The 24,765-nt window shown below is 40.1% G+C and overlaps 1 protein-coding gene across 4 annotated transcripts in view; it reads left to right on the top strand.

Annotated features, from left to right (window-relative positions):
• The window catches only part of LOC120746085 (inactive dipeptidyl peptidase 10-like), a 126,500-nt gene that overhangs the window by 80,006 nt on the left and 21,729 nt on the right, over nucleotides 1-24,765 (top strand). For all 4 annotated transcript variants that reach the window (XM_040051356.1, XM_040051354.1, XM_040051353.1 and 1 more), the window contains 13 exons: nucleotides 125-219; nucleotides 4,812-4,886; nucleotides 9,493-9,545; nucleotides 9,635-9,716; nucleotides 10,973-11,093; nucleotides 12,882-13,036; nucleotides 14,185-14,282; nucleotides 14,369-14,492; nucleotides 16,776-16,814; nucleotides 17,563-17,670; nucleotides 22,835-22,926; nucleotides 23,443-23,490; nucleotides 23,581-23,699. In XM_040051356.1, coding sequence (XP_039907290.1) covers nucleotides 125-219; nucleotides 4,812-4,886; nucleotides 9,493-9,545; nucleotides 9,635-9,716; nucleotides 10,973-11,093; nucleotides 12,882-13,036; nucleotides 14,185-14,282; nucleotides 14,369-14,492; nucleotides 16,776-16,814; nucleotides 17,563-17,670; nucleotides 22,835-22,926; nucleotides 23,443-23,490; nucleotides 23,581-23,699 — 1,209 coding nt within the window. The remainder of the gene's footprint in view (nucleotides 1-124; nucleotides 220-4,811; nucleotides 4,887-9,492; nucleotides 9,546-9,634; nucleotides 9,717-10,972; nucleotides 11,094-12,881; nucleotides 13,037-14,184; nucleotides 14,283-14,368; nucleotides 14,493-16,775; nucleotides 16,815-17,562; nucleotides 17,671-22,834; nucleotides 22,927-23,442; nucleotides 23,491-23,580; nucleotides 23,700-24,765) is intronic.

Genomic DNA, 24,765 nt, shown 5'->3' with positions numbered 1-24,765 from the left:
TGAACTGAACTTGGGCTTTATTGTGGTATCTTGTGGTCTGTATCTAATTCTGAGTGTACTGTTTTTTTAAAAACATGTTTTCCTGGCTCTTTTATGTCTTACGTATTTTTCTCTCCATTATCAGATTCACAGGTGGTTTACAGGAACCGAGATGGAGATGTCATCAAGTTTGACTTTGTCCTGAATGACACACACATTCTCCTCAGCAACAGCATATTTGTGAGTGTTTTTACACTTTCTTTATTTAAACATATTAAATATTCCAATACACGCCCATGCGCCTGAGCTGTTATATTCTATGAATGCCATTTTACTTCACTGTCAGGTGATTGCCAAGGAATGTGATGTGTGAATATACATACTAGTGCAGGGGTCTGCAACCTTTAACACCCAAAGAGCCATTTGGACCCGGGTTCCACACAAAGGAAAACACTGGGAGCCGCAAATACTTTTTGACATCTAAAATGAAGATAACACTGTATATATTGTTTTTTACCTTTATGCTTTGTGTGAACAACTAAGGTGTGTTGCTTATGAAATTCATGAAGTGCTACAGAGAAAATTACATTTTATTCATGTAATTAACACATTTTGAACTCTTAAAGAAATATAACAAAAGGAAAGACACCCAGCTGAACTAAAATGATCCAGCAAACAAAAACTGTTGTGAGCCGCCACCCTTATATCGCCTTTGGGCTTTTGGAGCCTTGACCTGACTTTTAAAAAATAATTGGAAAAAAAGCACTATGCTGCTAAAAGATGAAAAATAGATATTTGCAAAATTCTGCCTAAATATGTATTTTACCTGGTTAATGTGTGTGGCGGGGCGTGGTCTGCAGCACCGCTGCAGGGGAGGCGGACGCACCTGAGCGGCACCCGCAATCACGCCTCGCCACCTTATAGCTGTGCTCTCTATGCTGTTGTGTTGGTGTGTGTCGGGCTGTGAGCTGCAAAGCTACAGCCGGCTGTATACGTACAGCAACCGTGTGTGAAAAGTGGTCAATAAAGAGATGCTGAAAAGCATTTTCATGCAAATATCGTCGGGTCTGCCGTGATATGTTTACAATGGGACTTCTACTCCTGATCCTCTGCGCACAGCGTCTGCAGATCGGGGCTGTACGAAGTCAGTTTCATCTTTACGCAGGACTGTAAGCTGTCATATGTGAGGCGTGAGCGGTGTTTATTTTTAGTTCACGGAGGAGAACAGCTGCTGACATAATGTGGATCCGAAGATCTATAATTGGCCTACCAGGGGTTGAAAGTCTCGATAAATGCACAGCATTTCGGTGGGTATACTGGCTTCCGCGAGTGTGACGCTTATTTTGAGCGATGAAAAAATAATAGAATATAATTTTATTTTTATATTTCAATATCACAATAATCTTCCAATTTAGAACTAAAAAGTTAAAAAATGAACTAACACAAAAAATACACTTCAGCTAAATACTTCTAAGTTATTTTCCCAAACCACGCGGAGCCGCAGTATAAGGACTAAAGAGCCGCATGCAGCTCCGGAGCCGCAGGTTGCTGACCCCTGTACTAGTGTATAGAGTAGGGCTGCTCGATTATGGCAAAAATGCTAATCACGATTATTTTCACTGAAATTGAGATCTCGATTATTTGACAATATTTATTTAACAATAACAATGTATTGAATAATGACTTTAAAGATTGTCAAAAAATAATATAAAATAGTGTGCAAATACTGATAACAGTGCAAATGTTTGCAATATAAAAAATAAATGAAAAATGTAAACATCTATGTTTAGTGAACTTCAAAATACTGCATAATATTTATGCATACAAATCAAGGCAGGCTGTGTAGCCACACAATGCACAACTGCATCAAACTGACATTGAGGTATGTCAACTAAAGTTGCTGCTCCTTCATTCTTTGATCGTATGTCACTTTGTGAGCGGTCTTCAAATGTTTGAATAAATTTGTAGTGTTGCTCTGTGGTGCAGCTACGACACCGTAGCAAAGTTTACACACTGTCTACTTGATCCACGTCTGACTCCGCGAACCCATAATGTTTCCACACCACTGAAGGTTTTTTTTACCTCTCTTTTCAACCAACGGCAGTCACTCTCCTCCCCAAATAACTTCTGCTTAGCTTTCCGAGCTTCCCTCGGGTCCTCTTAATTGTTGTGACGCGTGTTCGAATCGCAGAGAGGTGCGCTCGTTTTACCACACAGAGCAGCGCGAGAGTAAAGCACGAGGGAGGTGCTAATAATCGGCTCAGTCATTTTTAATGATCGTTGAAAGCCCAGATCGTAATTTAGATTAAAATTCGATTAATTGAGCAGCCCTACCCAAAAGTTATGTTTTGTGGACATAAAGGAGATCATTTCATTAATTTGAAATGATATAATGGTTTTAGAAGGTGCTCTAGATGTGTAAAAGCTACAAAAGGGTAATTTTAGTATGTTGGTAGGGTTAGTAATATCTGATTTAGATAAGAACCTAATATTCAAGTTTTGGGGATATAAATTAGATGTTAATGTTATAAAATTAAAGCGATATAATGGTTTTTAAAAGACTATAAATGGCACATTTTAGCCTAATGCTAGGTGGTTGCTTTGCAGAATGATACCATCTTAATATCAGATGTAGATGAAAGCCTTCAGGGGTCAAAGATGTACCTCTATACAAAGTTTGATTACTCAACCTCTGATCATGCACACGTTAAAACACAAATATCATCTTTTAGGACTTAAAGAAAACAGAATTACAGAACTGGCACAGTAAATTGGACACTGGCCTTGCGATCTTACTTCTGTCTAGTGCTCATCACAAAGCTTTCTCTTCTACTGTCTGGCTGCTGGGTCCCCAGAGGCTGCAGGAAACAAGTCTCATCCCTGCTTTATCTGCACAATAAAAATACAGTAGCGTCCTGGTGAAGATGCTGGTTGCCCGGCTGTCTGCACTGCGGACAAACTCTAGCTTTAAGGTTGATCCTCACCTCAACTTACCTGGAAAAGAGGATTTGACGTGTGAATTATAATTTTAGATAATTCTCTAAAACCTGATGCGAGCACACAAATGAACATTCATCATGAGTTGTCACACATGTATTACTTCCAGGAATTTTAAATTATTCCAGTGCAGGGCTAAATTGGCTGCTTTCTAATTGCATCATTATAATCCTGTTGGTGTTCCATCATCACAATCATAAACCATTTATTCTCAGCCGCGCTGTCACCGGGAAGCATGTTTCTACATCAACATGCTTAAATGAGTAGCTCCATGATGAAATCAAAAGACTGAGGTGGCCTCGGTGATGAGAAGTCATAGTCTTGACCCATGCTCGATAGCTGCATAGACAAACAGCTTCAGCATCTGAACCAAGCACTGGCCTGTCTGGCTGCACAGCTTCCCTCGGTCAGCTGTGCACCTCATTTTTTGCAAATAATTGCAAAAAACACATAAGGCAAAAAGTGGCACTAGAAGTGATGCATGCTGTTTAATTTTTAAGCCTGCCTAATTATTCAGACTCTGCACAATTTTGAAATGCTGTCTATAAAATTTTGGTCTACCACTTCGTATACCAGAAATGTCACAACCTGCTGAGGTTCCCGTGTGGTTTTTTGACCTTTATCTGCCACATTAGCTTCTGCCTGCTGCATTAGTTTTCTTTTCTTTTTTTCATCATTGTCCTGGGGCAAAACCTGGAAAAAAGCTGGGGTGAAAATAGGACAGCAACCTCCAGATTTTACCTCAACTAGGAAAAATCAGAATCAGAATTTGACGCTTGACCATAAAACCCAACACCCTCCTGTTGGTGGCTCAGCTCTCAGCAACTTAATTCTTCCAGCCCTTCTCCTCCCTTTGATACCAGCAAGAGGCTCTTTCTGCTGCTTCCCTAATCCTGCACACAGCTGTCTTCAATTCATTCTCTTTTTACCCCACTTCTACAGAAAACAGCTGTACTTGCCACCCTCTCTGTCTGCACTCTTTGATGATGTCTTGGTATTTATTTATTTTAGGGTTTTCCTTTCCTGAGCCTCATCACAGCCTTCTTCCAGTGGCACAGTAAAGTCCATAAAGATGACCTTCTTAACCTGGTCTGATCGTGCTGGCAGAGGTCTGAAAACAGCTGTGTGTTTGGCTGATAGAGTTTGGGAGGTTGAGCAAACAAGAATGGGAGAAACTTCCCAAAAATAGGTGTTCCAAGCTTGTAGCATCAAAAGTCTTGAATACCTATATACATATTTTGTTTGTTTGTTTTATTTTGAATGAAGTTGCAAAAAATTTCAAGCTAACTTTTGTGACTTTGTCAACATGGGTTATTGTGATTGGAATTTTGAGGTACAAAATGAATTGAATCCATTTTGGAATACAGCTGTAACATGACAAAATGGGAAAGAGGTGAAGCGTTGTAGACTTCAGTGAAGCATCACAATAAGAGCAGAGTCCCAACATTGGTAGGAAGTAGGACAGCAGCCTGGCAGTTGTGGAGATGAAGCAAGTGGAGAGTTGGGTCAAATGGTGAAATATATATCTGCCCTATGGAACTTATGTTTAAGCTAAAAAACAAATACAGAACTTAATCGATTTAGGAGGAAGTTTATCTATTAACACTTGGTAACTAACCTTATCAGGATGCAATATTGCCGCACAATACCAGTGCTCAATTAATTTTTGTCGCCCCACTCCTACCAGTTGTCCATTCCTGCCTCCTGAGTGCTTGAGCTCTCTGTTATCTTTTTTTTTTTGTTATTGTTTGCTTACTTGTTATAAATGTGGACTGAGCAAAAAAACATAAACAAAATCTTCTCCTCTTCATCTATTTCTTTTTTTTTTCAATCAGGTTTCTTTCAAGGTGGCAAAGTACTCCCTGTCTGCAGATCTAAAGTATGCACTCTTTGCCTATGACGTCAAACGGGTGAGTTTTACATTAAAATGCATCCACAACCCACTATGATAAATCAAAATCCCCTGAACATCACATAAAAAAGAGCAAACAGAACAGATGGTGCATTTTTTATTTGCTTCCTCGTGAGCACACACCCTGCGGCAGGAGTTCATCCTCACTGTCACAAGCCTTTTGTTTCATTTCCAGCCAGGACGGTACTGACACTGCTGTGAAATACCGATTCTGCTTTCATTCACTTATATGCATGCAGCAACCTGATGTTTTTATTCCTAATCATGCTGTTTTGTTCTCAGACAAACTGTTTTTCAAACCCATAAAAAAATGGAAGCGACATAAATTAAAAGCATTCACTTTAGACTGAGCATACACCAGCTGATTGCAAAACACAATACTTACCGCGCTGCACGTACCCACCGTTTCTCTGTGAATATAAAGAGCAGCACCTGTGCTGAGCAGGTGTGTGTTTATTTGCTGTGAGGCTGTGTGCCTCTGCCCTTCCTGTGCATTTTCACTCTGTCTCTCAGTATTTTTGTGTTTTTCTGTTTGTTAGCGGTCAGTCATCCACCACGAGGCTCTCCTCCCCTCACAGGTTTTCCATTGATTTTTAGATTTGTTTGCAAACCGATGCATCCAGGCTTTAGAAAGTCTGCAGCAACTGAAAAACTCTGAGGTGGATGTTTGTACATCCTGCACTGGGGTCTGCAACACCAGTTTAAGGGCCTCTCAGCAGGATGGATCGGTGTTTGTTACCATAAAAAAAAAAACCCCACACCTTGGAACATCTTCTGTTTATATAGAAACATGTAAACAGCTTTATTTTCAATGAGCTTTACGTTTTTAATATACCCTCCACTTATCGCACCCCTGTTTACCATCTACTGCAACATGATATCCCCTTAAGTACAATTAAAGCTTCTTCCTGAGGTTTTTAGTTGCACTCAGTTGAATTTCTTCCAGTTCAAGTTTGTTTTATTCCTTAGTTAATATTCCAATATTTATATTAAGCTTGGATTACATAGTGAGGGCATACTCAATATATTCAGATACATGGTGCTGTAAGAGGAGTCTTCTGACTTTAAAGGCACTTTTGGGGGAAATTAAATCAGAAAACCTAAAGTGTGGTTTGTGGTTTCCAGTGAATTAAATCCTTCATGCAACTTTAAAGGGCCAAAATTGCACAAACAACATGATTTAATCTCCTGTATTTTTCCAGTATTTGAGAATTTTAAATTCCTACCTCAAGAGCAAGCAGTTTTTAAGTGATACCATGGATTTGAGGGCCAAAAACACAAAAGATAAGTGTTAGGAGAGAGATCTGGACTAGGAGTCAAACTGCCGGTGTTACAGTTTAAAAGCAAATGTTTAACCACCCAAGCCTCCACTGCTTTACAGTCGGCATTTATAAATGTGCCACATGATGTGAAGTGGTATCTAAAATGTTGTAACAAAGAGTGAAAAAACATTTAGTACTTTCCTTGTTCAAGTTGTCAAATTTGCATTTTTATGTGTTTTTGTGACAATTTCATGGCCCCAACTTTGTGGCAACAGTTTAGGGTTGGCCCCTTCTTTTTGCAGCATGCACACCAGTGCACAAATCAAGGTCCCTAAAGACATGGACTGATGTCACAAATGTGCTTCTGGAAGAACCGGTCAAAAATTCCCAGAAGAGCTGAAGCTGTTATAGCTGCAAATGGTGGACTGACCTATCAAACCCTATGGATTAAGAATGGGGCATCACTCATGTTCATACATGTTTGAAGACAAACAAACTAATACTTTTGGCTGTATAGTTTAAGTCCATTCTCACTGCTTCCAGTGTAATTAAGTGGGTAAATAGCACCCTGGTGCTGCCAATCAAATGGACTTGATTAGTTAATGATCAGCAAGTATGAGCACCTCTATAAAAGCAGAACTTTTGGCATTTTGCATACTCAGAAAAACTGCCAAAAACCCAAGAATTACACCTCAGACTCTACAGGCCTTAATTAGCATATTAAATGTTAAATTTCACGGGAGTACAATTAAAAAAGACTGAACAAGTATGGCGTGTTTGGGAGGATTGCCTGAAAAAAAACTCCTCTCTATAAAAAGAACATGGCAACACAGCTTAGGTCTGCAAAGCTACATCTGAACAAACCACAAGATTTCCATAACAATGTCCTTTGGACAGATGATATCAAAGTGGAGTTGTTTGATGATAATCCACAAAACTAGACCCAACATCAGCACAAATACCTCATACCATCTGTCAGCACGTGGTGGTGGGGTGTTGATTTGGGCTTGTTTTGCAGCCACAGGACCTGGACAGCTTGCAGTCATTGAGTCGACCCTGAACAACACGTAAAGTATGCTAGAGTCAGATGCGGGGCAAGTTGAACAGCTAAAGCTTGGACCAAACTGAGTCATGCAACAGGACAATGATCCCAAGCACAGCGACAAAAAGCAATGGGTGGAAAAAAAATTCAAGATGCTGTAGTGACCAGTCGAACTTCAGACTTCAACCTGATTGAAATCCTTTGATCTGATATCCTTAAGAGAGCTGTGCATAAATGAAACCTTGCAAACTTCATTGAACCGAAGCAACATTATAAAGATGAATGGACCAAAATTCCTCCACAACATTGTGGAGGATGATAAAGTTAGGCAGAAAACAATTACTTCAAATTTTTGCTGCTAAAGGTGGTTCTACACTTTTCACACTTGCCTAGTTTATTTCACCACATTCATTTGTTGGGTGGGTGGAATCGATGGATCCGGTAACATTATTCTTAACTTAAAATTGTTGAACAAAGCCTACAGTAAGAGCCAGTACCCCCAGTGCTTCTGATAAAATACAGTATACCCAAATTTGCATGATTCGTTTCCCATTGACTTGAAGTGAACCTGGGGGCCAGTCCACTGGCCAGTGGTAATTCATGAATATGCAGATGTTCTGTAAATAGCTTCTAAAAATCCTGCTCGAGGACAAGAGGGGAATCTGGGCTGTAAGGAGAGATTGATGAAGATAGATTGAGACAGCTTTTGCTGAGCAAAATGTCAGTATGATCAATATTTGTAAGAAAAAGCAAAACACAAGACAAATAGTGCAATAACACAAGATATTTAAGCCAGAATGGATGACGTGTCAGTTCATAGCATCATTGGGTCGATAAAGATGACTTTACTGAAGCATTTGTAAACATACATCATTTTAAGCATCATAGCGAAGGTCAGTCAGTCAGCCGCAATCTGTGAAAAGCAGATTAATCTGTAAAGCACAACTCGTCCAGTTTCCTTGGTATTGTTTGATAAAGATGTGTTACACCTATTCCACACGTCAAGATCGTTTTTGTCATTATGACCACATGAACACATGCCATGTGTGTTAGTACGTAAAAAAGAGCCTGCTTTTATTTTGACCACTGTGTCCTGAAATCCTCCTATTTAATAGAAGTTAAGTACAAATCCTTGGAGTGTATTATAACCCTTAAGTTTTACACTTGCATATTTTGCCAGCAAGCTAGGTTTTGTTAAGTGTGTTATTAGAAAAAGAGCCAAGTACAAAAAGAAGAATTTTAAGCTGCTTAATGAGAGAAAAATCAAAACAACTAACACTGAAAAAGACTGTTATAACCTGTTTCTACCAGAAACACACAAAAAACATGATGTCCGTTACTCAAATTTTTGGGTTAGCAATTTAAAATTAGAATGAAACACAATGGGAATACAAAAGGAATAAACAAGTGCTTGGGTGTGGCTGTGGCTCAGGTGGTAGAGCAGTTCAGCTACTGGTTGGAAGGTTGGTGGTTCAATTCTTGGCTTCCCCAGTCTGCATGCCAAATGTCCTTGGGCAAGTTACTAACCCCAAGTTGCCCTCTGATGCGTTCATTGGAGTGTTAATGTAGTTTAGTTTGCACTTGTGTTTAGAAGTGCTTGTATGAATGGTTGAATGAGGCACGTTGTATACAGCTTTGAGTACTCTGGGAGAGGAGAAAAGCGCTTTATAAGAATCAGTCCATTTACCATTTACAAACCTATCAAGAAAAGCAAGTGGAGAACAAAAGCCAATATAGAAAACAACCAAAATACAAAACAAAAAAACCACCAAACATCCCCAAAAGAACTCAAACATTAACCATACTCAAAACAAGAACAACCACGAGCTCCTAAAATAAGAACACAAGCAGAGAACAGAATTTACCAAAATAAAACAGGAAGTGACAGCAACGGAAACATCGATAAAACCATCAAAGACATACACATATTCTGCTACATGGATTTATTATGCCAATGCAAGAAGCAGAACAATAACAGAACACTCAGGTTTGCCAGGGTTTAAACTACATATGTACTGTCAGATTTGATTCAGGAACTCATTCAGCAGTCACATAATTATTAAAGGTATCAAACAAAACCTCATGTCACAAACAGCCAGCTAAAAAAGCCAAAACTACCAGATTAGTTGGAGTATTGCAATCAAACAGGAAGCAGAATAACGAGATGTTTGCAGACGACTGTGACTTCAGCACGTATATCAAAGTTTTCCCGCTGCAGTTGGTTTGTCTTTGCTCAGCAAGGCTGGTATCAGTGATGGATCAGTGTTTGCATTATGTGATGGCTTGCTCTCTCATTTCAGATGTACAGATATTCATACACCGCATCTTATATCTTGTACAACATCTACACGAGGTAAGCCGGTTTAGACTTTTCATCATCACCTGCTCTCTGCACGTGACGGCATTCAGGTTGTTTTATTTCTGTGTGTGTGTGTTCAACAGGGAGGTAAGGGAGCTGAATCCTCCCGAGGTCCACAATGCTGTGCTCCAGCACGCAGCCTGGGGACGACAAGGACAGCAGCTGGTAAGGCTGAGCGTGTCTGTTTTTAAAGTGTGATGCTTTCTCTCATTTCCTTTCTTCTGTCCTCGGCGGCTTTTTATAAATTCACGCTGCCCAGCCGCTCCAGGGGGATCTGCTCCACAGGATAGGTTGTGTTTACACGTTCTCTGTTTTCGTCTGTAGTTAATTTCATATTTTTACATTATGTTACACTCGGGGTGCTTCTTCAGACTTATTAGTAGAGTGAGGAAGTCTCTGGGCCACCTGTTTTCATTTTAGCGCTGTGCTGTAGAAATAAATTCAGCACTGTAAAGCAAGCAGCAGCTTTCAGCACAACCTTGAATGTCTGCTGATGTAGTGCAGTGCCTTTTATCAGTAGTTGGAAAGCAATATAAAAGAATAACATATATGTTTTGTATAAATATCTTTTATAAAAACTTTGAGGGGTTCTTTTTTAGTCTTCAAACTTGGAGCACAAGTCCAGAGCTCATTCTCACTTCTGAAGGTTAACACAGCCAGATTATTTCATCGTTCTTAGCCAGAGACCAGATTAATTCTCTTTTACTTCAAGCTTTGCATTTTTGCTTGACGAGACATGTAAGAATCTGTCCTTTTGTGTCATTTTTAAGCACCATGAGTTGAGGGCAACTTTAATCATTTCTTTGCAAGTTCTTTTAGATGTTTCTATGGTGGCTCTAAAAGGTCAAATGCACTGCAACATACAAAAAACAGGAAATATAAAAATGCACATAAGAAATCGACAGAACAACAGAAGTCGAATAAAACACAATGAAATGCAAAACTGTTTCACAAAAAAGATCTCATGACACTGATGAACCCTCCACCTCTTGGTCCATTTTTCCTAAGTTGGTGTCAGTGTTGTAACATTTGTACAGCTATTAAAACAACAGCTGCATTAGGTGTATGTAAGCCAGAGGAGCTGCCATGGAGCTAATGACATTTGACAAGAGAGCAGTGGAAATGAAGCAAATGCAGCGGGAAATGACTTCAGGAAGATTCAGGATATTGGTGAAGATGCAGGATCCTGTTTGTTCTTCAAATGCAAATATTAAAACACTGATGAAATATGGTGAACAAACAGTGCACACTGGGTTTTAATATATATAAAAAAGAGATGTCATCAGAGAGGAAATCAAAAAGAAAAACAAATCAAGTGGACGAGCAAAAAGCAGCTTCACACGAGGGTGAGAAACGGCAGAGAGGAAAAACAAACTAAATTTGCGTGTTTGTGTCTGCTGTCGCTTCGTCTTCCTCTCCAGATCTACATCTTTGAGAATAACATCTACTACCAGTCAGACGTGAGGAGCAACTCTCTGAGAATCACCTCCTCTGGGATGGAGGGAGTCATTTTCAACGGGCTCACTGACTGGCTATACGAAGGTGTGTACCGCAGAGTGTATTGACTCTGAACGTTGAGTCCTTTGCATCTTTTATGAGCCCTTTAATCACTACAAGTGCAACTTTTTATGTATAAACTGCACTTTGGGCTGATGCACCATAAATGCCAGCTCTGACTTAATGTGAATAACTGTGAAATTAAATCTTGCACAGACACTGAATGTAAATGAGTTATAAACACGTGTGAACTTTACTTATGACTAAATTCCTCATGACATCAGTCTCAGTTGTGGTTTCACATATAGATACACACATTAGCCAACATGAGCTCCTCTGTATGCCAAAGTTTTCTAGAGTTCAATGTGAGGACATCTGTCTGACAGATAAAGCATGCAACAGGACAATGAACACAAGCATACAAACAGAAAGCAAATCTCCAACACAGTGCCTGAAAAAGAAAAGAATCAAGGTGGTGCAATGATCCGGTCAAAGTCCAGACTTCAACCTGACTGTTGTGGGCTGCTGTAAGTTGTTCTACAAGTCACTGAATCGCAGGATGGACGTTGTTTTACAGGACTGGTAATGTTAGCATGCAAACCTCTCCGCTGGTAAATATGACAACAAATAACTTAATATACAGTCTATGATTATAACAAATAAATAACGAGCAATGCAATAAAAATGTAAAACATTTACTAAAATTCACACATTGCAATGGGCCAGATATCATTATCTTACAGTGTTAAATGTTTATATGTTATTCATAAACAATGAGCCATTCTAGTGTCTTACCTTTAGGATATTACACATTATACTGGAGGCTGGAGTATGGCTACAGCGGCTGTGGTTTTACTAGATTTGTAACGTGCACTACAATTTTTCAGCATGAGATCTTTTCCTTTTACTTATTTTGACATATTCCACTGATAAAGAGAGAAAAAGCACATCTATGGACACAGAAACAGCCATTTATGAAAGGTGGCATTGCTCCCATTAGCAGTGCGCTTGTAAATTGCATTTGGCTCACTGCTCTTTTTGTTACTCTCTGACTTTCTCTTAGTAAAATGCTCATTTAAGACCTTCAGAAAGTCAGTTATAAAAACTTTGTGACATTAATAATTGCTAAGTTTAAATCGAGGTGGTTTGAATTTTTGCCATTCTCTCTTTAAATGCCAGAAGGCGAAACAGGAGAGTCGCTGTGAGCTCGTTGGTGGAGGAAACAGTTTCAGGGTGCACTGTGGATTGTCGGTTTTTCAAAGATTTGTCTTTGGCATTAAAAATGCAGCAGAGCAGACTAGACAAACTCAGCAGAGTGGCAATGAAAAATCAACAACAAGCCTCTACGATCCATTAAGTCTCTGTGTAAACAAATTCAGTAATGTGGTGATAGTGTGTGCAGTGTGTGCAGTTTGCACAGAGAGCAGCACAAACGCTGTCTGAGAGAGATGGGGAACATTACAGAATAATTTTTGTTTGTAGATTTACTGAAAGCTGTTCATTTTCACTGTTTCATTTGCGTTTACTTCAGATTGCAGCCATTTGGCTGATGTGTTCTGACAGCAGAGGAGCACAACTCCATCAAATAGTGTGCTTTTGACCAGTTTTTGGATTACATTTTAAATAACGTAAAGTGACCTAGAAAAGGCAAAAATGAAAGAATAAAAGAATAGGAGTGCAGGTGGGGAAAACCAGCAGGTTCATAAGATCTATCAATTATCTGTCTTAATGTATGTAAGTAGATCCTCAGGTTGCTTTAAATACAGAATGAGAGGAAAAAAATCTAAATAAAGCTGTTTTACAGATGGTTTTGTGTGTTTTATTCCTGATCAGAGGAGATTCTACATTCATATTTGGCTCACTGGTGGTCTCCTGATGGAGAACGACTGGCCTACCTCACCATCAACGACACACTGGTACCCAACATGGTTCTTCCCCAGTTCACCGGCAGCACGTACCCCCGAGGCCTACAGTACCCATATCCAATGGTGAGGCTGGGCTCTGAGGAATAGACAGTCGCTTTCTTTAAGGCTCTTTGCAGTATTTTCATCCTTCAACGAATACACAGCTAAATCTAAATATACCAGAGGGAAAAGGCAATGCCACATCAATAACCTTAGCTTAGCAGAGTAGCAGTAAGTCACTGCTCTGCACATCTGGCTCAGGTGGAATCATTTTAAATTATTTTACTGTAAGTAATTACCTTAAAGTGCAGTTTTTCGATGACAGAATCATGCCTGTTGTTAACGCAGTGCTGCCCGAGGGCCCGAAGATCACAGGCATCCGTGTTGATTTTGGGCTTTGTCCTTGCACACAGAGATTTCTCCAGATTTTCTGAATTTTTCAATGATATTATGCACCATAGATGATGAGATATTCAAAGTCACATTTATGTAGAGGAAAATTATTCTGAAATCTTTCCACAGGTTGAAGATGCAGGGTTTTTTCAGATTTGTTAAACTCTACCTCTTAAAGATGCTCTTTTTATACACAATCATGTCACTGACGTGATGCCAATGAACCTAATGAGCTGGCAAAAGTTACTATTTTAGTACTGCAATCAGTGTGTTCTGTTTTTGTTCACGTTTGACACAGCATCCAAACTTTTTTGAAATTGGTGTTGTCATTCCCATCGTGATATCTTGAATTTATACTGAACGCATCAATACTTATGGACACGTTTGCACTCAACCCACAAGCGTTAAACTCGGAAGTTGGCTGAACATTCATACAAACAAAGTATCTCCCTGTTTTTTAGATGATTTGTTGATTGTTGTTTTGGGAATTAATTTCTCACTGTACCTGTGATACCAGCAATTCCCCAACCAATGTTATGTCTGACCGTTTAAATGATCCTATGACCTGAAGACCACAGCTGTAGTTATTGTACAACTGAGGATGCAAAAATCTGCTATGTGGAAGAGTAGAATTTGTAGAAATAAGTCATGAACAGTTATTTATTTGATGCTAGCTTGCATATTCTCTCTGTGATATATAGCATTGTCTTTTCATTTTAAATGAATTATTCAGACTTTTTCTCTGCTTTTATGTATAGATGTCAACACCACGGTCTCGTCTTATGTACATTAAATTAAAAAGCTGATTCTAGGGGATGTTTCTGTGTCCGTCCCATCAGGCCGGTCATGTCAATCCTACAGTCAAGCTGTCGGTGGTCAGCCTGGTTGGTGCGACGCACACTCAGGAGATGCAGCCTCCCGATCAACTCGCGCTCAGGTGACGACACACAAACATAAGCTCGGGCTGGCACAGAAAGGTGTAAAATCCACAATTCGAGTCTCCTCTCTGTATCTTCTCTGCAGGGATTTCTATATCACCATGGTGAAGTGGATCAGTAATACTCACCTTGCCGTGCAGTGGCTCAATCGGCCCCAGAACGCTTCTCTGCTTACTGTGTGTGACGCAACAATAGGAGTCTGTCTTCAGGTTAGTGCTTTTGATTTAAACCTCAGGAAGGAAACTTAGTTCAGAGTTTCATTGTCCGCATACAGAGCAGATTACTTAGGTGTACCCCAAAGCACTGCTGTGAGTTGAGAAGAATCAGACTCATTAAAGTTGTACTGTTATTTTACTCTCTTAGGGCCAGCTGTTCTGCTTTTCTTTATTTACAGTCAGATATATACAGTCAGCGAGTCCCAGTCTTTTGTGACACTGAGGCATGTAGGCCACTCTGATACAGAGTAAATTGTAAAGTGGCAGAAGCTCTTTGCTGCAGTCTTGACTATAAGAAGATCAAAGCTGCCACTTTACAAGCGTGTGACCCTTTGCCAGGACTTATAGGCAGATGGTGCTGTGCTTGTAATGGTGCACACTTCAATCAGTGCAAGTCAGTGTGAGCTGCTGCTAGGTGAGAACTAGGTGCCAGAAAGCACTGGAACTTCTCTAAGTGTCGACTTTGCATCAGGCCGCCACATGGCCGATGAGTCCACTGATACACCAAAGTAGCTTTAAGCATGCTTGCTCCCACTTGCGCTCTCTGTGAATAAAGAACACTGGCATTCATTTGTCAAGACCCAAGATGGAGAAACTGTCATAAATGTGGTCATTTGGTTCTAAAACTGAAATCATAGGTATCTGACATTCACCTCCACACATCCAAAACTGGATGGACTGATAAAAATGGAGTGGTTGTCAGACGGGTTTAAGGATGGTGAAAAGCGGTCATGCTCTGCGGATTTTGGTTTGGCAGCTTGGCAGATGGTTTGAAAGAATGACCTATCTCTGTGACATAAAGTCCAGTTTATCAGACACGGAGAAGTCCAGTTTGGCATAGAAACAGTCTTTGGTCTTCCCTGCCTTCTAAGGCTGATGGCAGTGGTGGACTGCACTGATGGGCATAGCCTAACCACTCTTTTCAGACCTACTGGTAAGTTCCTTTAGCTTCTCAAAACCGTTGTTACAGTCTGTGGTAGGGGTGGGAAAAATCAATCAATCAAAACATTTGATTGATTGACTGCAAGCTAATAGCTTAGTCGCACAAGTAAAAATAGGACAGCAACCTCCTCACATCTCCAAGAAGATCAGTAGCTGCCTGACGATTGTATTGAATTGGTGATTGAACTGTTGGTAACATCATTGGTGGCTGCCAGCAGTTTGCATTCTGGTAATGTTCCTACAGAACAGGAAGGCTGCTGAGCGCAAATGTGATAGTTAGATATTCATTTCTTTCCATGTAGACAGCAACAGATATGTGATGTGCAATGATTTATCAGAGTTAATTGCTGATAATTGTGCTGGTATTATCATAAACAGATTGCATATAACTGCCAACTTGACCCCATTTAATACCACAGTGATTGTAGACTGACTCTCTCATGGCAACATTTATGGCAGGTTTCAGTTACCACGTTGGTGTGCGTCACAGTCTCAGTACCTGAAGTGAGATAACTTTATCTTACAGAATAAAACAGATACTGACTAAATCTAATTTGCAGTTTAATAAAAGGTGATAAATCGCTGTACGTGTTATTACTATACTCACAATAATAGTTAATGAGTGAAGTACTGTAATAATATAATATTATTAATAATATAATAATATGATAATGTTATTTCTACCTGAAGTATATTAAGTGATTTTGATGCCTAGTGGGGGGAGGGGGGGTATGAAACGTGGCTTATTTAACATAACTTGAGAGTAAATGTAGTACTTATAAGAGTATGACCCACTTTTACTAACTTGTGTTTGTACTTATGTGTTTTAGTTTGGCGTCCTTTGTTTTGATTAAAAACGCTTTCTTCGTCTTTTTCTTGTTGCTCCCCTCATCCACTAGCCCCTTTTTGCAGCTGTAGCTGTGACAGGTACATGACATGCTAATGCTAGCTTTACCAGATGACATTTTAAAAACTTCATTTTTATTTTTCAGTTGTTTCACACTTTTTTGACCACTGTCGTCACCTTTAACTTTCCGTGTTTCTGCTTTCTGTATAGTCGCATCCAGTGTGGCTGCGCGTGTTCTTCTGCTTTTATTATTATTAAGTGACATTGAAGCACATTACTCCCACCCTCTGGTGAGATTGGTGCATTACATCCTAACAAGTGTCAATAAAAAAACAAGTGAAGAAATAGTTGCATAAATTATTATACTTTTAAGTAATTATAGGAATATTCAGAAATCATAACCATACCTAACCTTACAGAGACGTTTAATGGACACATGATTCAAGCTGTGTCAAACCTTGGATTTTATTTCCTGCTCTTTCATGCAGAGACATGAGGAGTCTTCAGAGACGTGGCTTTCCAGACAGGTAAGTCTGAATGCACACATTTATCACAGTGTCCCATATGTGGAATCAAACCGTGAATACCACACAAGTGATAAGTCTTAGCTTTAACTTGCAAAACTAACTGGACAGGCTTCTGCACTCAGACCTTGTCCAGAGCTGTCTTTATTACACAATTAGACATGTTTGTAGGACTGGAAATCATCAGTGTGGTTCAGGGGAGGGGCATCTCTGGACAAGAGGCAGGTCACATGACGCCCATTCACACCTGACAATCACAAGGACATTGTAGCAGAGACATCGGAGGTTAAAGACCATTTAAAGTATGAGCTGACCGTGTTTGACATCTGTGTTCTCACATGCTCCTCATTTATATGATGTCTAGAAAAGTCCAGGGTTCCTGTGGATGTGTGAAACTGGCGTAACTTATTTTTGGGGTGTTACTGGCATTCTTTTTAATGCTTGAATAAGTGCATTATAGCGTAAAAGCCTGCAAGAATAATGAATAAAGATAGATTTTCAAGGTTTGTGCATACAGGAGCATCCCCTGTGCTTGGATAAGGGGTTTAACTCATGGGGCGGGTTAGTTTTCACAGTAGGCGAGACGTGAAGGTTAAATCTCCTGCACAGCCGCCTCCTTTAATGTCGTATCCATCGATAAAAATATGCGTAGCTTATTTTTGGACTGTGTTGTATTGCTGAGTCAGCATGCAGCAGGATGCGTCCATGCGTGAAGAATGTGACCTCTGAAGTCTTGAGTTTCTCTCTGCAGGGACAGGATCCACTGTTCTCCAAGGACAGGAGCCGGTTTTTCCTCACGCTGCCTGTGAAGCAGGGAGGTCACGGAGACTTCCACCACATCACGATGTTCACCAAGAAGGTGATTTACAGACGACACTCTGCTCTTTTCTCCACGTCCTCGCCACAAGTGGTGTTGCCAGGACCGGATAAGAGTAGGACGACTGTTTCATCAGTTACTTGGCTTTGATTTTAATCCCAACCACAGTTTTTATTTAATCAGAATCAGAATACTTTATTAATCCCTAAGGAAATTATGTAATTAATCACAAGTAATTTAAATTTAATCCCGTCTGGAACCCTTTAAACCTTTTATGTTGCAGAGGTTTTCTGAACTATATTTAATTAAATATTTTATTGAAATGTTATATTTAAGATTAAACTGTTTTTGGTTATCCTGAGAGGAAACTATTTTTTCATGATGAAATAAAATGTTCAGAAGAGCTTTAAAAAAAATTCCCTTTCATGTACACATTAAGCTGGACTTTACTAGTAATTAAAGTGGACCATTTATGCCTTCTCCTTATTTTCTGGATATATACTCACTGGCCACTTCATTAGGTACACCTTGCAGCTGTCAGGTTGTATGCTTTTCTTGCCTTCAGAGTTGCTTTAATTCTTCAAGTCACAGATTCAACAAGGTGCTTGGTGCATGTTGACAGCATCAGACGGTTGTTGCAGATTTGTCAGCTGCACACCCAAAAGGTGCTCTGCTGGATTGAAATCTTGTAAATATGGAGGCCCTTTGAGTACAGCCACACACCATTACACTACCTGAAGCCAGAATCACTGATATAGGGCAGGATGGCTCCATGCTTTCATGTAGTTTAGATCAAATTCTGACCCTACCATCTGAATGTTACAGCAGAAATACAGTGGGGCAAAAAAGTATTTAGTCAGCCACCGATTGTGCAAGTTCCCCCACTTAAAATGATGACAGAGGTCAGTAATTTGCACCAGAGGTACACTTCAACTGTGAGAGACAGAATGTGAAAAAAAAAATCCATGAATTCACATGGTAGGATTTGTAAAGAATTTATACGTAAATTAGGGTGGAAAATAAGTATTTGGTCACCTCAAACAAGGAAAATCTCTGGCTCTCACAGACCTGTAACGTCTTCTGTAAGAAGCTTTTCTGTCCCCCACTCGTTACCTGTATGAATGGCACCTGTTTGAACTCATCATCTGTATAAAAGATAGGGGTGGGGGGAAAAATCGATACTGTGTAGTATCGTGATATTTTGTTTGCTAATAATGTATCGATACAGGGACAGCAGAAATCGATATTTTGTTACAAAAAAGGTTTTTGTGCTCTGACTTCAGAGCATGTTGATCCTTTTTCTGAGCAAGAATCCTGACATTCCTTCACTGTCCAAATGTGTTTAACTTTTTTTTGGCAGCAATAAACATGACAGTTTACTTATTTTAATTTAAGACATGTTTTATTTTAATTAAGTTTAAAACTTTTTTATTTAATGTAAAATTATATTTTGTTTTAATTTACTTTCAAATTCTTCAGTTGCTGAATGGGCTGCATAGTTTTCATAAATTGCATAGTTCAGAATAGCTATAATTGTACCAGATGGTTGCATTCAGTTAAGTTGGACTAGACTGTAGTACAACAATAAAAATGACTGAAATGAGAGAAAGACTGAGTGCGAGACTTTGATATTAGATAAAATGAATATTGATAAAGTTTACCTTTATGTACAGAATCTGAATATCGCAAAATATTTTTAAAAATTGCAATAATATCGTATCGTGCGTTAAGTATTGTGATAATATCGTATCATGGGATGTATGGTGATTCCCACCTCTAATAAAAGACACCTGTCCACAGCCTCAAACAGTCAGACTCCAAACTCCGCCATGGCCAAGACCAAAGAGCTTTCGAAGGACACCAGGAAAAGTATTGTAGACCTGCACCAGACTGGGAAGAGTGAATCTACAATAGGCAAGCAGCTTGGTGTGAAAAAATCAACTGTGGGAGCAATCATCAGAAAATGGAAGACATACAAGACCACTGATAATCTCCCTCGATCTGGGGCTCCACGCAAGATCTCATCCCGTGGGGTCAAAATGATCATGAGAACGGTGAGCAAAGATCCCAGAACCACACGGGGGGACCTGGTGAATGACCTGCAGAGAGCTGGGACCAAAGTAACAAAGGTCACCATCAGTAACACACTACAACGGCAGGGAATCAAATCCCGCAGTGCCAGACGTGTTCCGCTGCTGAAGCCAGTGCATGTCCAGGCCCGTCTGAAGTTTGCCAGAGAGCACATGGATGATACAGCAGAGGATTGGGAGAATGTCATGTGGTCAGATGAAACCAAAGTAGAACTTTTTGGTATAAACTCAACTCGTCGTGTTTGGAGGAAGAAGAATACTGAGTTGCATCCCAAGAACACCATACCTACTGTGAAGCATGGGGGTGGAAACATCATGCTATGGGGCTGTTTTTCTGCCAAGGGGACAGGACGACTGATCCGTGTTAAGGACAGAATGAATGGGGCCATGTATCGTGAGATTTTGAGCCAAAACCTCCTTCCATCAGTGAGAACTTTGAAGATGAAACGAGGCTGGGTCTTCCAACATGACAATGATCCAAAACACACCGCCCGGGCAACAAAGGAGTGGCTCCGTAAGAAGCATTTGAAAGTCCTGGAGTGGCCTAGCCAGTCTCCAGACCTCAACCCCATAGAAAATCTGTGGCGGGAGTTGAAAGTCCGTGTTGCTCGGCGACAGCCCCAAAACATCACTGCTCTCGAGAAGATCTGCATGGAGGAATGGGCCAAAATACCAGCTACTGTGTGTGCAAACCTGGTAAAGACCTATAGTAAACGTTTGACCTCTGTTATTGCCAACAAAGGTTATGTTACAAAGTATTGAGTTGTATTTTTGTTATTGACCAAATACTTATTTTCCACCCTGATTTACGAATAAATTCTTTACAAATCCTACCATGTGGATTCATGGATTTGTTTTTTTTCACATTCTGTCTCTCACAGTTGAAGTGTACCTCTGGTGCAAATTACTGACCTCTGTCATCATTTTAGGTGGGGGAACTTGCACAATTGGTGGCTGACTAAATACTTTTTTGCCCCACTGTACAGACTCATCAGACCAGGCAATGTTTTTTGAATATTTTGTTGTCTAATTTTGATGAGCCCGTGTGAATTGTAGTCTCAGTTTCCTGGTCTTAGCTGACAGGAGTGGTCTTCTGCTGCTGTAGAGATGCTCTTCTGCATACCTTGGTGGTAATGAGTGGTTATTTGAGTTACCGTTGCCTTTCTATTAGCTGAAAGCAGTCTGGCCCTTCTCATCTGACCTCTGACATCAACAAAGCATTTTCACCCAGCGAACTGAACATTTTCTCTTTTTCTCTGTTCTTTTTGAAATACTTAGATCAATAACTGTGTCATGCTCAAAGTCACCGTTCTTCCATTCTGATGTTCAGGTTGAACCTCATTAAGTCGTCTTGATCATGTCTGCATGCCTAAATGCACTGGGTTCCTGCAATGTGATTAGATTAGTGTATGATAATAATGTCATCCTCTAATCGCTCAGTTTAAGACCATCTTTTCAACCCAGCTGCTGTTTAGACACTTTATTTATTTATTAATGGCTACAAATCAGAAGAAAGCTGGGTTTAAAGTGAGGTCATCACCAAGGTCCACAGAATGATTATGTAGATCTTTGAATGATGTAAAAATACGCTGCTAGAGTCACACAATATAAACCTGGAAATGAGCATAGTAGGGCCACTTTAAAATAAAAATACAATCTGGATTTTTATGAATTAATGTTAAGAACAGAAGCTCTTATAACTGTGTAATTCCACATGATGTATAAGATGCAATGAAACAAACTGCATTCGCAGGTCACTGAACTTCAATTATCAGCTCAGTTTTATATGAAACTTTAGGACATTTTAAAAAAAATTGGTCATTAAATACACAGAAGCTTAAAAATTGATCTAATTTACTTCAGGTTCTTCAATTGTTTTGAGTTATTTTTCCTTGTTGGCATCGCTGAAGGTTGTAGTACACAGACAGCTGTCACTGTGCTGCTTTGCTAATAAAGAAAAAATCAGGGATACAGGTGGGTTGGACCTAAGAAGGAAAACATTCTCACAATAAAACGCATATTTGCATATTTGCAACTGTCAAGAAAGAGGAGGCACAGAATCGGGGCTGGCACCAAATGTTTAATTGGAGAGAGACAGAATATCAACCAAAAATCCAGAAACACCATTATATTAAAGTTACAAATTGATCTGTATGTTATTGATTTAAATAATTATTTGAAGTCAGTTGGTAATGCCGTTGGTGACACACTACGCTGTAACTGACTGAAATCTGAAGACTCAAAGAACACCATCTCCACAGTCAGGCACAGACGTGGAAACATGCTAACTGTACAATACGACTTCATGAGATCCTGCTTCCCTCAGCCAGGACGCTGAAAATGAGTCATGGATGGCTCTTCAAGCAAGACATTGACCCAAAACATATCACCAAAGCACCAAAGGACGGGCTAAAGAAGAAGAACACTGTGATAAAAGAGTAGTCTAACCAGACTTCAGACTATATAGAGCTGAAGCTGCTGAGCTTTAGCCAAAAAACCTAAAGGATTTAGAGAGTTTCTGTAATGTGGAGTGGACCAAAACACTTCCTGGGATGTGTGCAAACCTGGTGACCAACAGGAAACAGCTTACCACATGACTCTTGTTTTGATTGGGGATCAAATACTTATTTATTCAGTGACATGCAAATCAGTTTTTAACTTTTATGTAATGTGGAGCCTGAATACACAACCCCCAGATTTAATTTTTTTATTTAACCTTCTTTTCATAAGGAAAAAATAATCTTGAGATTAAAAGTCTCTTTTGTCATGAGTGTCCTTGCAAACAAGGACAGCAGTACAATCATAGGCTACACAAAACAATATGAAGCACACACATCCAAATCCATACACCAGTTAAATATGGGCAAAGGATGAACATTAACAGAGAAATTTCTAAACTTCACTGTCAATACAAATGATTATCTTTGTCAAAATAGTAGTCGAATGCCAGAAACAAAGATAATAATATTCAGACAGCATGAAGTAGGTAACTTCATCAAAGTCGTTTAAAAGTGCATTTCCTAACTAACCAGTCTGGGATGAGAGACTCCAAGTCTTATCAGTTCTTCACTTTGTTTTCACTTCAGCATGTTTCCATCAAACTGTTTGTCTTTCAGCTGCGAAGCGACCAGGACGAAGTTCGCAACTTGACGTCGGGAAACTGGGAGGTGACAAAAATTGTGGCGTACGACGAAAACAACCAGACTGTGTAAGACTCAAAATCATAACCCGTGTTGTCTCAGCAAACACTGATTGATATTTGAGAGGAAGATGTTAAGACGCTTCTCATACAGCCACGAAAATGAATGTTTTAACACAGACTGTGTGGCTTTTCGTTGCCAGGCTGTAATTATAACGCTGGACTCAGAAAGCAGTGGCTCAGATGTAAAGTAGACGATGAGAGAAAGGAAAAACACTCCTGCTAAAAGCCTCATTTTTATCTAGATGAAAGCCTTTTTTTCATTTTCCAACCAAGAAACAGAATAAAAACTCTTCTGTCTGTCTTATTTATTTTTTCCCATTATCACTGCTAATAATAATAATTCAGCTTCATTGAGGAGGAGGAGATAAATGTGAGAAAACAACAAGTGCTTTGTGAGCTGCCAGTTTCATGACAGCACAGATCTTTACTTACGGTTGGGCGGACACAGAGATGAGTGCAGGCGGATGGATAATGGATGTGTGACCTTGTCCTACTTTAGCTGCTCTGCTTTCCTTCACACAGATACTTCCTGAGCACAAAGGACGCTGCAGAACACAGACACCTATACAGGTGAAACACACACTTAAAGCCTTATTCCCCCAGCCTTTGTGTGTGTGCGTGTGAGGCTCGGTAAACATTTTGTCCCCTTTCCTCTGACAGTGTGTCGACTCTCAGCTCGTTTCCACGGCGATGCCTCACCTGTGGACTGCGAGAGGGATGCACCTTCTTCGATGCCAACGTCAGCCCAGACGCACAGCACGCCATCGTGCACTGTCAAGGTCAGAGAGGGTCGATGCACATCCCGCTCGGGGAAGCATCACACACACAAATTATGAGGTCTCCTGTGAGCAAGATTTGGCATTTTAATGACAGAGTGTTAATGAGCACTCTTTCTGAGCTTATGAGTTCTGACCGGCAGAGGCTCACCCTGTAACACACGGTGAGACTTTACGCCATGAAAGACAACGTTTGAATAGAGAAATATTAAGAGTTATGTGTGAAGAGGGAAGTCCTCTTTCAGTTTTAAAACTCTATATATGGGGGCTTAATGAGAAACCATCTGGTCCTCAGATGAGAAACAACATGATTTATTGCACAGTGTAATTATTTATTTAACAGAAACTGAGCCAAAATGCAGAAACAGTGTGTAAAACAAGCATGGATCACCTCACTGCTTTCACAGGAATGAAAGTGTTTCTGCTTTCTATCAGGCCTCAGTTAGCATGTTAAATGTTAAAATTCATGACAGTCAAAGTAGAAAAGGATGGGACAGGTATGGCTTCTTTGGAAGGTTTAGCAGGAGAAAGCCCCCTCTCTCTAAAAAGAGCAGGTTTGTAAAGCTGCATCTGAACAAACCACAAGACTTCGGCAACAATGTGTTTTCGAGAGACGAGACCAAAGTAGAGATGTTTGGTCAGGATGCACAAAACCAAAGACCTCATACCAGCTGTCAGCACGGTGGTGGAGGGGTCATGATCTGGGTACCTTGCGGTCATTGAGTCGACCGTGGACTCAGGACAATGATCCCAACCATAGCAGCAGATCTACAGCTGCTGCAATGATTCAGTCAAACGTCTCACCTCAGTCTGACTGTAATGCTCTGGTGGGATCTTAAAAGAGCTGTCCATGAACCTCAATGAACTGGGATAATTGGAGATAAATTATCTGAATTTCAGGAGCGAGACCACGCTCCTTCTGGGTATTATCTATTTATGGACCCCATCGGGGGAGTCCTATTTCACTGCAGGGCAACCTGCACGTGGCGAATAAAGCCTTGATTGATTGATTGGACCAAGTGTCCTTCACAGTGATGCTGCTGAAGGTGCTTCTACAGGCTGCTGAATC

The sequence above is a fragment of the Simochromis diagramma genome, unplaced genomic scaffold (assembly GCF_900408965.1).
Source record: "Simochromis diagramma unplaced genomic scaffold, fSimDia1.1 OVJJ01000107.1, whole genome shotgun sequence".
Lineage (NCBI taxonomy): Eukaryota > Metazoa > Chordata > Actinopteri > Cichliformes > Cichlidae > Simochromis > Simochromis diagramma.
This window is presented reverse-complemented; position numbering and strand designations above follow the sequence as displayed.